The sequence below is a fragment of the Vipera ursinii genome (genome assembly GCF_947247035.1).
Source record: "Vipera ursinii genome assembly, chromosome: 4".
Taxonomy (NCBI): domain Eukaryota; kingdom Metazoa; phylum Chordata; class Lepidosauria; order Squamata; family Viperidae; genus Vipera; species Vipera ursinii.
In genome coordinates, this window is record NC_139514.1 from 47,387,022 (window position 1) to 47,399,700 (window position 12,679).

General features: G+C 34.8%; 1 protein-coding gene across 1 annotated transcript in view; it reads left to right on the forward strand.

Moving 5' to 3' along the window:
• The window catches only part of NCAM2 (neural cell adhesion molecule 2), a gene marked incomplete at its 3' end in the record, with an annotated part of 160,425 nt that extends 150,017 nt beyond the window's left edge, over positions 1–10,408 (forward strand). Inside the window, 3 exon segments of the mRNA XM_083361999.1 lie at positions 2,311–2,515; positions 5,977–6,096; positions 10,297–10,408. Of these exon segments, the coding sequence (XP_083218125.1) occupies positions 2,311–2,515; positions 5,977–6,096; positions 10,297–10,408 (437 nt within the window).
• Between the last annotated feature and the right edge of the window lie 2,271 nt (positions 10,409–12,679).

Below are 12,679 nucleotides of genomic sequence, written 5' to 3' on the forward strand. Positions count from 1 at the left end.
TTCAAATATTTTACTGGACTTTTTTAACATGACACAGAAGTGACCAAAAAATTGTTGCATTACTTATTATGATTAATTCACTTTTAAAACATATAATGGATGCTTAGAAATCAAAATCAATCAAATTAAAATTTCAAAAAATAGCTCACTGATTTAAAAGCTGCAGTAAGTGTGTGCAAAACATTACTTTTATTCAGATTTTTATTAATTGCTCATATTAAAGGTGACTACTCCAGTCTTTGTCCAAGAAGTACAGTGATTTTACTTTTAATTTTATTTATTCTCATTACAAGAAGTTAGACTTAAAAAAAAAATCTAAACCTAAAAAGTCACAATGAAACTCACACAAAATTGTTCATATTAATACAAATAGTACATTCGGATTTTAATAATAAAAATAGTTAATTTACTTTAAACTAGTAACATTTAACACCATCAACAATTAAATATTGGTTTGAAAATATAGAAGTTTGGAAAATAAAAATATAGTGCGATGAGTTAAGTGGTTTATCACCACATCTGCTTTTCTCCATCTCCCTCTCTCTCATCTATCTGAAAGTTGTATTTTAAAAAAGTCAGGAAAAGCATGGATTTTTTTCCCCACCTTTTATTTTCACAAGTTTGTGTACATGTTTGCATATGTGCATATATGTATGCACATATGTGTGCCTTGGTGGAGCAGTGGGCTAATGCCTCCTTAAGTAACACCAGCTGCCTGCAATTAGTGCAGGTTCACATCCCACCAGGCTCAAGGTTGACTCAGCCTTCCATCCTTCCGAGGTAGGTAAAATGAGGACCCAGATTGTTGGGGGCAATTAAGCTGACTTTGTAATAATGCCGCTTGGGGTGTGTGTGAAAGCCCTAATAAGCAGGCATATGCATAGAATGAAGGCTACTGCTAAGCTTGTAAGCCGCCCTGAGTCTTCGGAGAAGGGCGGGATATAAATAGATTTAAAATAAAAAATAAAAAAAATGTGTAGTAGAGATTGGTACATATATATTGTCTCTGTTTATGTAGCGGTCTAATCAGGGCCACTGCATATGTGTTGCATTTTTAGCATGTTTCTGCTCTCCCTTGTATTGTGTCTAGATATTTTTATAAGGCAATGTATACTGTGGAACACAAAGGATGTTACATATATCCCACTATGAATACTGTGACCCAAAGTATAGAGGAAAACCTAGAATGGAACAGTTGGCAGCGTTTGAAGCTGCTGCTTAGCATAGATTCAGGGGAATATTTTAACATATTCTTTTCTATTTTTCTGAGCTGGATTATCTTGATCCAGCTGCAGTCTTCCCTCCACACCAAATTTGGTCTCATTCCACTTTGTTTTATCAGAGATATATTGCTGACAGACAGATGGTCAGACAAGGCCTTGAGCCATTCTATGCAAATATTTTTTCCAAATTTCTTTGCTTTAGCAATGGTAAATGTTTGACAAAGTGTTTAAATATCCTTGTAGAGAACCATATTCAAAGAAAACATTCAGTAGATTTAAGCTACACTACAAATTGGCCACCTAATGAGAAGGAAGGACTCACTGGAAAAGAGCCTAATGCTGGGAAAGCTTGAGGGCAAGAGAAGAAGGGGACGACAGAGAATGAGGTGGCTGGATGGAGTCACTGAAGCAGTAGGCGTGAGCTTAAATGGACTCCAGAAGATGGTAGAGGACAGGAAGGCCTGGAGGAATGTTGTCCATGGGGTCGCGATGGGTCGGGCATGACTTCGCAGCTAACAACAACAACAACAGAAATAATCTAATTCTTACACATAGAAGTGGCCAGAGACTGAAGAGAAATTTGATTCACCTTTTAATAATATGAAAACTTGCCTATGTCACATTTTCTAAACCAATTTGTACATTAACATAGATATGGAATTTTGCAAATGTGGTTTCCACTCAACAAATACTGGACAACCATTTGTCTGAAATGGTATAGGGTTTACTGCCTGAGAAAAGGGTTGGACTAGAAGACGTTCCAGGTCCTTTTCAACTCTGTTATTCTGTTAAATATGATTCTGCTATGGGGGGGAGGGGCATGTCACATGAAACAAAGATCTGTTACAATTTAAAGATAATCTATGTCAAAAAAAGAGATTCAGCAGGAATGCCTGAAAGTCCACTTTATTAATTCAGACTATAGTAACAAATCTTGAAAGCCTGATAATGCTTTCTTCTCCTCCTTTAAGTTTTGTTTCCCTCCCTCCCCCATCCCAGCCCTTCCTCCATTTCTTCCTCTTCTGGGATTAACCTAAATTCTGCCGAAGTTAGCTTTTATGACGCTGTCTATTTCATTTACTTCAAGGTACATTGTTTAATGGACTTGGACTTGGTGCAGTCATTGGACTGGGTGTAGCTGCTCTTCTGCTAATACTTGTTGTGACTGATGTCAGCTGCTTCTTTGTACGGCAGTGTGGATTGTTAATGTGCATCACTAGAAGGATCTGTGGGAAAAAGAGTGGGTCCAGCGGGAAGAGTAAAGAGCTGGAAGAAGGAAAAGCAGCATATTTGTGAGTATTGGTCACAATACTTTGAGAAAAATAATATATACTGGTTACTTGCAAATAACATGCAAACTGTTGTATCCCATGAGCCTTTAGGATTGTGATTCAACAAATGTTCTCTAACTTTTACTTAATGTTGTTTATTACCTATAACTCTAATAAAATATCATGACACATACAGTTTGAGAATCATTCAGATGTGACCTTAACAAAAATCATATTTGTATTTTTATTCTATTCAGTCAAAACTCCACAAACATACACAGTGGGACATCTGAGTTCTCCGGACTGCAGTTGCACATAATACATTGATACAGAGATATGTATCAGTAATATTATCTTGTTTGTATTATCACAATTTTTTTTAAAAAAAGATAATTGAACCATGATTTCTGCCCTAAGCATTCATTGTGTAGGGATGTTTATAGAATATATTTTCTATCATTTTGGGAAGCAAAGCTTGGTATTTTGATACAATCCAGATCAGAGAGGAAATGAATCAATATGCTATATGCCATTTTTCCTTGTTCATTTTCTCCTTAATAAAATTTAATGTTTAAGAGTTGGAATCCAGCTGAACAAGAAGTGTTGAAATTTTTGATTGGCAGATTTGCTAAGGATTACTGAAGTAGAAATATCTTGTGGTAGGATAACTCTTTAAACAGTTCAGGACTAGACTTGATGTGGGAAAAAAAATACACAAATGCACAACATTGGATAAAAGTTAAAAAAATATAGTGAGTTACTGGCTTCCAGACTTTAACAAAATGAAACAACATATTATTTTACCAACTATTCTGATATATTTGTACATATTCCAGATCAGTTTGGAAAATAAATCACTTCTAAACTGTATAGTTTAGATTATGTATCAACAGATGATTTCATGTATGTTCTATATACTGTATGCTAGGTATGTACCTGCATAACTTACAACCAGAAGTGGGACAATATTTTGATTGCTTAGCAATGCAATCATTAAGCAAATCATCATATGCCAGAGCTGATTTTACAAGGATTTTTACTGCAGTCATTAAGTGAATCACGTGGTCTTAAGTGAATCACAGTCAGTCCCATTGATTTTGCTTGTTGGAAGCCAGCTGGGAAGGCCATAGATCACAATTGTGTGATTGGTTATTAATTTTACTTTACATCTTTTCCTTCAAAAAGTTGTCACTATTATGAAATCTGGAGAAAATCTCTATCCTTCTTGCCAGCAATTGTTAGAAGAAGTATATATATGTTATTAAAAAAAGCTCTTATTATCTGTCCTATTTTATTAGAGGCTTAGAGGAAAGCTTTTGAAAGAAATCATTCTCTTTTGTGATGAAGCTAACATCATGGTTTTTCTTAAAGAAGACAAGGGATTTCATTATATGTTCGAATTATAGATCTATATATTTGATAAATTTGAATGTTAGGACCATGATAGCTACTTTTTCAAAAGATATGGGATTTTTTTTTAATTATCGTGCACTTAGAAAGAAAGGAATGATTATGACAAGGGATGTTCTTGCTTTAACTTAAAAGAACAAGATACTAACAAAGATTTTGTTATGGCTTTCTGAACTTGACTTCCTTTGAATTTCTCCAAATTTTAAAATCTTGATTTGATATGATATATTAAACATTAATTTGGCGGGAAGGGATCTGTGGGGAAGACTTAATTTTCTTTAAATTTGTTGACAGACAGACTACTCAACGTTTGTTTTCTGGATTATTTGAACAAAATGCTTTTGCACTTTTGAAATCTATAGTGATTAGAATAATTAATTAAGATTCATGTCACATATTTTCTTGATAAGAAGTTCAAGATTAATGCAGGGCTTCTTTAAACAGTTTCTAATAGAAATTAGTTCCTTCTGATCTTAAAATACAATATAATAGGAAAATAAAAAAAATAAAATTTGTATATATTGGGTGCTTCAGCGAATGTTTAATGAGGCCTAATTAAAATATTTTTATTGTTGGAGAAACATTCAGAAATTAGAAATTTGAAACATATAGCTTGGGTTTGTCATATTCTTTTCTCTTCATAGCTGACATCAAGAAGGTTGTTAGTATAATTCTGGCTCAAATTTGGTAATTTATAAACTGAGTATCACTCAGCTGGATTGATGCAATTTGTTCTATAGGGCAGTCTTTGAAGATATACAGAATGAACAACTGGTCCAGCAGAACAATTTCATCACTGCAAGCTACAGGAATACCTCACCTAAAGTCATTGTACTGTTTACCAATAAGCTTTTAGCCAGTTCAGATGCTGGCAATGATCTATAAAGCGTAAAATGATATAAGAATGAATCTCATCAAATATCACTTTTCCAGAACTGAATCCAGGGAGAACATCTCAAGAAAGCTCTCTCTATCTGAAATGACACAAACAGAAATAATATAATAGACTTTTCTTTTGCACACTTTAGAGCTCTTTTTTCTCCAGAACTCCATAAAGCTGTTTCCTCAGTTACCTTTCATGATAGTTAAGTTCAGCTTTATTTAATAGAGTTGGATTAATTGGGTGATTGAAAATGTGTCATCAAGTTGGTGTTGACTCTTAATGACAACTCTCATGATTTGCCCATAATCTGGTCCTTAGGTCTTCCAACAATATACCCATCACCAGTACAATTGAGTTTATCTATTTTGGCTGTTGGTCCTACTCTTCTTTTTCCTTCCTCCTTTAAAGCTTTCTCCATGCAGCTTTGTTGTCACATCACGTGCCCGAAGTCTGATAATATGAGCTTAGTCATTTGTAACTCGAGTAAGAACTCTGGGTTGATTTCTCTGAAGATGATGATCGACAGAATAGTGTGATAAATGATAGGTCTCTTTAACACAACTATTTTTTTTATTAAAATTCATCTCATGGAAAGGTTGTTTTATTATTACAAATAATAAATATAGATAAAAATAGATAATATAGATATTTAATTTATTTCTATTGTTGATACTATAATTTTAACTTCTTTTAATTCATCCAATATCTTTTCAGTTGGACAAGGTATAAAAGTGATGCAAAGGCAAAAATATGTACATGTTAATATAACTTTGAAAAGATTGCTTGGAGGTAATAGCCATTTCTTCTCTTAGGCTACTACTTAAGCCTGAAAAAGTATTGCTTTAGTGTGCAAACTGATTAAAATAGCCATGACTTTAATAGGACTGATGAAAGCAGTTAACTTTTTTTCCCCAGATTTGTGGAAAAATGTGAAAAAGGGACGTAGCTTTTCACATCAAAAATGCATTGTATTTACTCTTCTGCATATTCTGAAATATCCTGTCTGGAAATTTTAGTATCTGATTAATTTGTCCGATTAATAATATTTTGATATGTCAGCAAGGATTCTGGTGGCATTTGGAGAATTCATAAATACTTCTTTGCATACATGGAATGGGGTAATAAATATTCGCCATTTTTAAATTAAAACATTAGTGCATTAAGTATTTTTACTTTTATTTTTACTTAGGAAAGATGGATCAAAAGAACCAATAGTTGAAATGAGAACGGAGGATGAAAGAATTACCAGTCATGAAGATGGAAGCCCAGTAAATGAGCCCAATGAAACAACACCATTAACAGAACCAGAGTATGCATTTTGAGATTTTTTAGTAATTTTACATTTAGGACTAATGAAGTGCCAGTGTGGCCTTTAGGTTAAGAAAAAGGTTTTAGATCTACAGATTTCAAATAATACATAACAAATTCTCAAAGGCCCTGTATCTATTAAATTAACTAAATTAATTAAATTAAATTACTAATAGGGTGACAAGCATCAAATTAATGTATTTCATTTTAATCTATCACTAAGTGTCAAATCAATTTGAAATCTGTGTTGTAAACCTTAAATATAAACTATAAATATCTGTCACTGGTTTAATCTATTAGAAAACAGTTATTTTAAGTCACATAAAACTTCATTATATTATATTTGAAGGCCATAATCTAGAAGTTTTTTTTAAAAAAATATATTTTTATTATTATCTAAGCAACAAAGATTGTTGTTGTTGTTAGTTGCGAAGTCGTGTCCGACCCATCGCGACCCTATGGACAATGTTCCTCCAGGCCTTCCTGTCCTCTACCATCTTCTGGAGTCCATCTAAGCTCACGCCTACTGCTTCAGTGACTCCATCCAGCCACCTCATTCTCTGTCGTCCCCTTCTTCTATTGCCCTCAATCTTTCCCAGCATTAGGCTCTTCTCCAGTGAGTCCTTCCTTCTCATTAGGTGGCCAAAGTATTTGAGTTTTAGCTTCAGGATCTGGCCTTCTAAAGAGCAGTCAGGGTTGATCTCCTCTAGGACTGACCGGTTTGATCGCCTTGCAGTCCAAGGAACTCGCAGGAGTCTTCTCCAGCACCATAGTTCAAAGGCTTCAATTCTTTGGCGCTCAGCCTTTCTTATGGTCCAGCTTTCACTGCCATACATTGCAACTGGGAAGACCATAGCCTTGACTATACGGATTTTTGTTGACAGGGTGATGTCTCTGCTTTTTAGTGTGCTGTCTAGATTTGCCATGGCTTTCCTCCCAAGGAGCAAGCGTCTTTTAATTTCTTGGCTACAGTCCCCATCTGCAGTGATCTTGGAGCCAAGGAAAATAAAATCTGTCACTACCTCCATTTCTTCCCCATCTATTTGCCAGGAATTGAGAGGGCCAGATGCCATGATCTTGGTTTTCTTAATGTTTAGTTTCAACCCAAGTTTTGCACTCTCCTTCTTCACCCGCAACACCAGGCTCTTTAGTTCTTCTTCACTTTCTGCCATTAGAGTGGTATCATCTGCATATCTTAGGTTGTTGATGTTTCTTCCGGCAATCTTAATTCCAACTTTTGATTCATCTAGCCCTGCCTTTCTCATGATGTGCTCTGCATATAAGTTAAATAGGCAAGGCGACAGTATACAGCCTTGCCGGACTCCTTTCCCAATTTTGAACCAATCAGTGGTTCCGTGTCCAGTTCTCACTGTTGCTTCTTGGCCCGCATATAGATTTCTCAAGAGACAAATAAGATGGTCTGGTATGCCCATCTCTTTAAGGACTTGCCACAGTTTGTTATGATCCACACAATCAAAGGCTTTAGCATAGTCAATGAAGCAGAAGTAGATGTTTTTCTGGAACTCTCTAGCTTTCTCCATGATCCAGCGTATGTTAGCAATTTGATCTCTAGTTCCTCTGCCTCTTCGAAATCCTGCCTGTACTTCTGGTAGTTCTCGATCCACATACTGCTGGAGTCTAGCTTGTAGAATTTTAAGCATAACTTTACTAGCATGAGAAATGAGTGCAATGGTGCGATAGTTTGAACATTCTTTGGCACTGCCTTTCTTTGGAATTGGAATGTAAACTGATCTTTTCCAATCCTGTGGCCACTGTTGAGTTTTCCAAATTTGCTGGCAAATTGAGTGTAGCACTTTTACTGCATCGTCTTTTAAGATTTTGAATAGCTCAGCTGGAATACTGTCACCTCCACTAGCTTTGTTGTTGCTCAGCTTTTCTAAGGCCCACTTCACTTCACATTCTAGGATGTCTGGCTCGAGGTCAGTGACCACCTCATTGTGATTATCAGGGACGTTAAGCTCATTCTTGTATAATTCTTCTGTGTAATTTTGCCACCTCTTCTTAATCTCTTCTGCCTCTGTTAGGTCCCTGCCATTTTGGTCCTTTATCATGCCCATTTTTGCATGAAACGTTCCTTTCATCTCTCCAATTTTCTTGAAAAGATCTCTGGTCCTCCCTATTCTATTGTTTTCTTCTATTTCTTTGCATTGTTCATTTAAGAAGGCATTCTTATCTCTTCTAGCTATTCTTTGGAATTCTGCATTCAATTGGGCATATCTTTCTTTTTCTCCCTTGCCTTTCGCTTCCCTCCTTTCCTCAGCTATTTGCAAAGCTTCCTCAGACAGCCATTTTGCTTTCTTGCATTTCTTTTTCTTTGGGATGGTTTTGGTTGCTACCTGTTGTACAATGTTGCGAACCTCTGTCCATAGTTCTTCAGGCACTCTGTCTATCAGATCTAATTCCTTAAATCTATTTGTCACCTCTACTGTATATTCAACAGGAATATGATTTAATTCATACCTGACTGGCCTAGCGCTTTTCCCTACTTTCTTTAATTTAAGCCTAAACTTTGCAACAAGAAGCTCATGGTCTGAGCCACAGTCAGCTCCTGGTCTTGTTTTTACTGACTGTATAGAGCTTCTCCATCTTTGGCTGCAGAGCATATAGTCAATCTGATTTCTGTGTTGACCGTCTGGTGATGTCCATGTGTAAAGCCGTCTCTTGGGTTGTTGGAAAAGAGTGTTTGCTATGACCATCGTATTCTGTTGACAAAATTCTATCAGCCTGTGCCCTGCTTCATTTTGTACTCCAAGGCCAAACTTGCCTGTTATTCCAGTTATCTTTTGGCTTCCTACTTTAGCATTCCAATCCCCCATGATGATAAGGACATCATTTCTGGGTGTTAGTTCTATAAGGTGCTGTAGGGCTTCATAGAACCGGTCAATTTCATCCTCTTCAGCACTGGTGGTTGGGGCATAGACTTGGACTACTGTGATATTGAATGGTTTGCCTTGGATTCGAACTGAGATCATTCTGTCATTTTGAGGATTGTATCCCAGTATTGCTTTTCCTATTTTTTTATTGACTATGAAGGCTACTCCATTTCTTCTGAGGGATTCTTGCCCACAGTAGTATACCTGATGGTCATCTGAATTAAATTCACCCATTCCTGTCCATTTTAGTTCGCTGATACCTAAGATGTCAATGTTTAGTCTTGTCATCTCTTGTTTGACCACGTCCAGCTTTCCTTGATTCATGGATCTTACATTCCAGGTTCCTATGGAGATGCATGTCTATAAATATGGTTAAATGTGCACTTTCTAAATAAAGTACATCTATTTATGCAAGACCATTCACACAATTAGCAATTGTTAATAGTTATGGAAGTGTAAATAATAGGCATGAAATGCACCTTCAAGTCTGGATAGAAGGGAAGGACAAAAGTGGTATTCATATTGAATGGAACAATTGAATAGGTTTGTTTAATATTTGCCACTTTGTTTTATCATCATTTATTTTAATATACATAATTATATAATGAATATACTGAGAAAAGAGAGGACAAGATTCTGCCTAGAAAACAATCAGACGAGCATTCCCTGAAATATTTGTTCAATCACATTCTTATTCACTTGCCAAGTATGAATACTAGGGAGATTAACAAATATTAGTACCTTGGGTTTTGCATAATTAAATTATACAAATTATATAATTACTAAATTATATAATTAAAGTTCATAAAGTTTTCTAAAGCATTTAGGGTCTAAGATGACAACAGAGCACTATGTGCATATAGGAGGATTTAAAGGTACCCATCCTTCAATTCTGGGAGATGATAAACTAGACTGGCCACCAGAGAATTTGCTTAGTGTAATATTCCCTCACAGTGCATCTAACTTTTACACTAGAGTTCTCACTGAGTTTAGGAAAACAGCTGACTAACTATGCCAGAATTTTTAGGTTTATACTATAATTTTTGTCTAAAGACAAGATCCAAACTTAATCTGAAGTTAATAAAAGATGAATAAGGTGCAGATCTTTGCCTAAAAGTATATTTTTAACTATCTGTAGATGTTAGAAAATAAAGAGCCTGATCTAATTTCGAATATATACAGGGAATATACAGTATGTGACAAGTGCAGCAGTGTAATCTATAAAAAATATGCTGCCAAATGAAATATGCATTCTCTATCAACACTAGTTTCTAACTGTAATGCCTTTTGTTTTATATTTATCCTAGGAAATTACCATTAAAGGAAGAAAATGGAAAAGAAGTTTTAAGTTCAGATACTATAGAGATCAAAGTATCCAATGATATCATCCTGTCAAAAGAAGATGACAGCAAAGCATAAAACAACAACAGTTATCTAGAGGGGCAAAAAGGCATGTGGATTCTAATAAATCTGTGACCAAAACTTTACATTTGACCTTGGTTTTTTTGGCATTTGAAGAATAATTAATGGAAGTAGTTTGGTCTACTTCTGTTGACTGTCTATTTTCATTTTGATTCAATAGTTTAGTCTGTCGTCCTGGGCGACATCAGTACCATGGTCTCAGTTAAGCAAGTCAACCAATATAAATACTGTAATTTATTTTATTGCTGATGAAATTGAAATTATTTATCAAATATTATGATACCCTCTTAGTCACAGACTCTACATAAGATAGCTGTACTACTTTTAATGGGATTTAACTCATGAGAGAAAGTGCCATAGAAATTTATATTTGTTTGCAATTTTAAAGATTTTGTTGCCTTTATATAAATATATATAAATGTCAGATATAAACTAGGTTTATGTGGCTGGATGATTGCAGCTGACCCTTTACATAAGAGTAGATTGAATGTTTTCAGGGTATTAGCCTTGTACTTCAAATCAATTCTTAAAGAGAATGAATCATTCATAGGTTTGATGTACAGATTTTAACCAAGTTGTGAACTATTTTGATGAAAATATTGAACATATCCTAACTTCAAAGTCCACAGAAATTTCAGTGCTTCGGATATTTTGTATTTATGTTTGAAAAATTGTGTGTAAGCTAAAAATGTCAAAACTTATTTTGTGTAAAAAAAAAAGCCAAGAATCCTGACTATGACCATAGCTCTCAGCTTCAAAGAACTCTTATAACAATAAATGCAAGCTCAACTGAGTTATCTCAGTTGTGGTTATAAAACATAATATTGTGCAGACTTTCTTTTCATTCATTTAGAAAAAAAGAATCACTTTTATGAAAACATATAAATACTCCCAAAGCACATTTCCAGAAAGCTACTTGGCCCTTTTTCATACCACCATATTGAGCAGGTTTTCTTTTAATCTCAGTCTAAAAGATATTTAGCATGCAATAGGAAATAATGTGCAAGAAAGAAAGGATAAAATCTTTCTTACAGGTGTGCAACCAATTACTTACTTTCACTCCAGACCTAAGCATGCAACATAAATAATGAGAGATTTTATATTTTTGTTCCTTTGTTTCAGTTTGTGATAATAACAAACAAATACTACATACTTGAATAGCTACCAGGAACATCTGTATTTCATTATTAGGAAAAGAAATAACAAATATGTTCTTCCTAATTCACAGATACCAAATATATTTAGTTGTTCACTCTTTGACTTAATAGTAATGATATCTCAGCCAGAAAAAAAGCACTTATAAAAAAATGGAGGATGCAGAAATTGAGATAAAGTCACAAGCAAAAACATGTGCTCTTGGAAAAGTGGGCTGGCTTTTCAGCCCACTTAGATTCTTGATCAGAAGAGCAAAACGGAATACATACATACTGTAATTTAGTGGGTCCGACGCAAGGAAGAGACGCCAGCCGGAGTACGTGTTCAGCTCTTTATTTGGGGGGGTTGCGTACTGGAAAACAAGGGCTACCTGGCCTCCTTATATACCTGGCCAGGTAGGCGGCTAGCCAATGGGGTTGGCCCTAGGTTTCCGGCCAAAACTGGGTTTCCCGCCAAAACCGTCCAGGCCAACGCCCCCTATTGTCCGCTGCTATGCAGATGCCTGCACCTGGATACATAACACCTACATACATACATACATACATACATACATACATACATACACACACACACACACACATATATATATATATATCATATCGAAATAAAAATTATACATATATAATTTTTATTTTGATATGATATTTATTAAGCTATCACAACATGTTTTTTTAATTTGGATATTTCTTGAAATCTTATTATGGGAATATATGTGTGCTGTTCTCTATCAGTTCTTATTCCACTCTGATCTATCTATCTGGGATGAAACGGAAAATGTCCAGTTCGTTACACTGAAATAATACGTGAAGTACAGCCCAGAACCAGATGACTGTTTCACTATTATTTAAATATAGACATATTTTTATAACTTCTCTAGTCTCTGAGGGAATTAACATTATAATTTCTCATTTGTGTAATATTATTTAAAATATAATAAAATAAATTATAAAATATAATAAAATAAATTATAAAATAATTAAAATAAAATTATTTTAATCCCCCAACTTCATAAATTCATGAAATTCCCTGACGTACATATAGGATACAACTAGAATAACAGTAATGTTTAAATTTGATGTCATGTGATTAAGAAAACTCATTTGCTGCATAGGT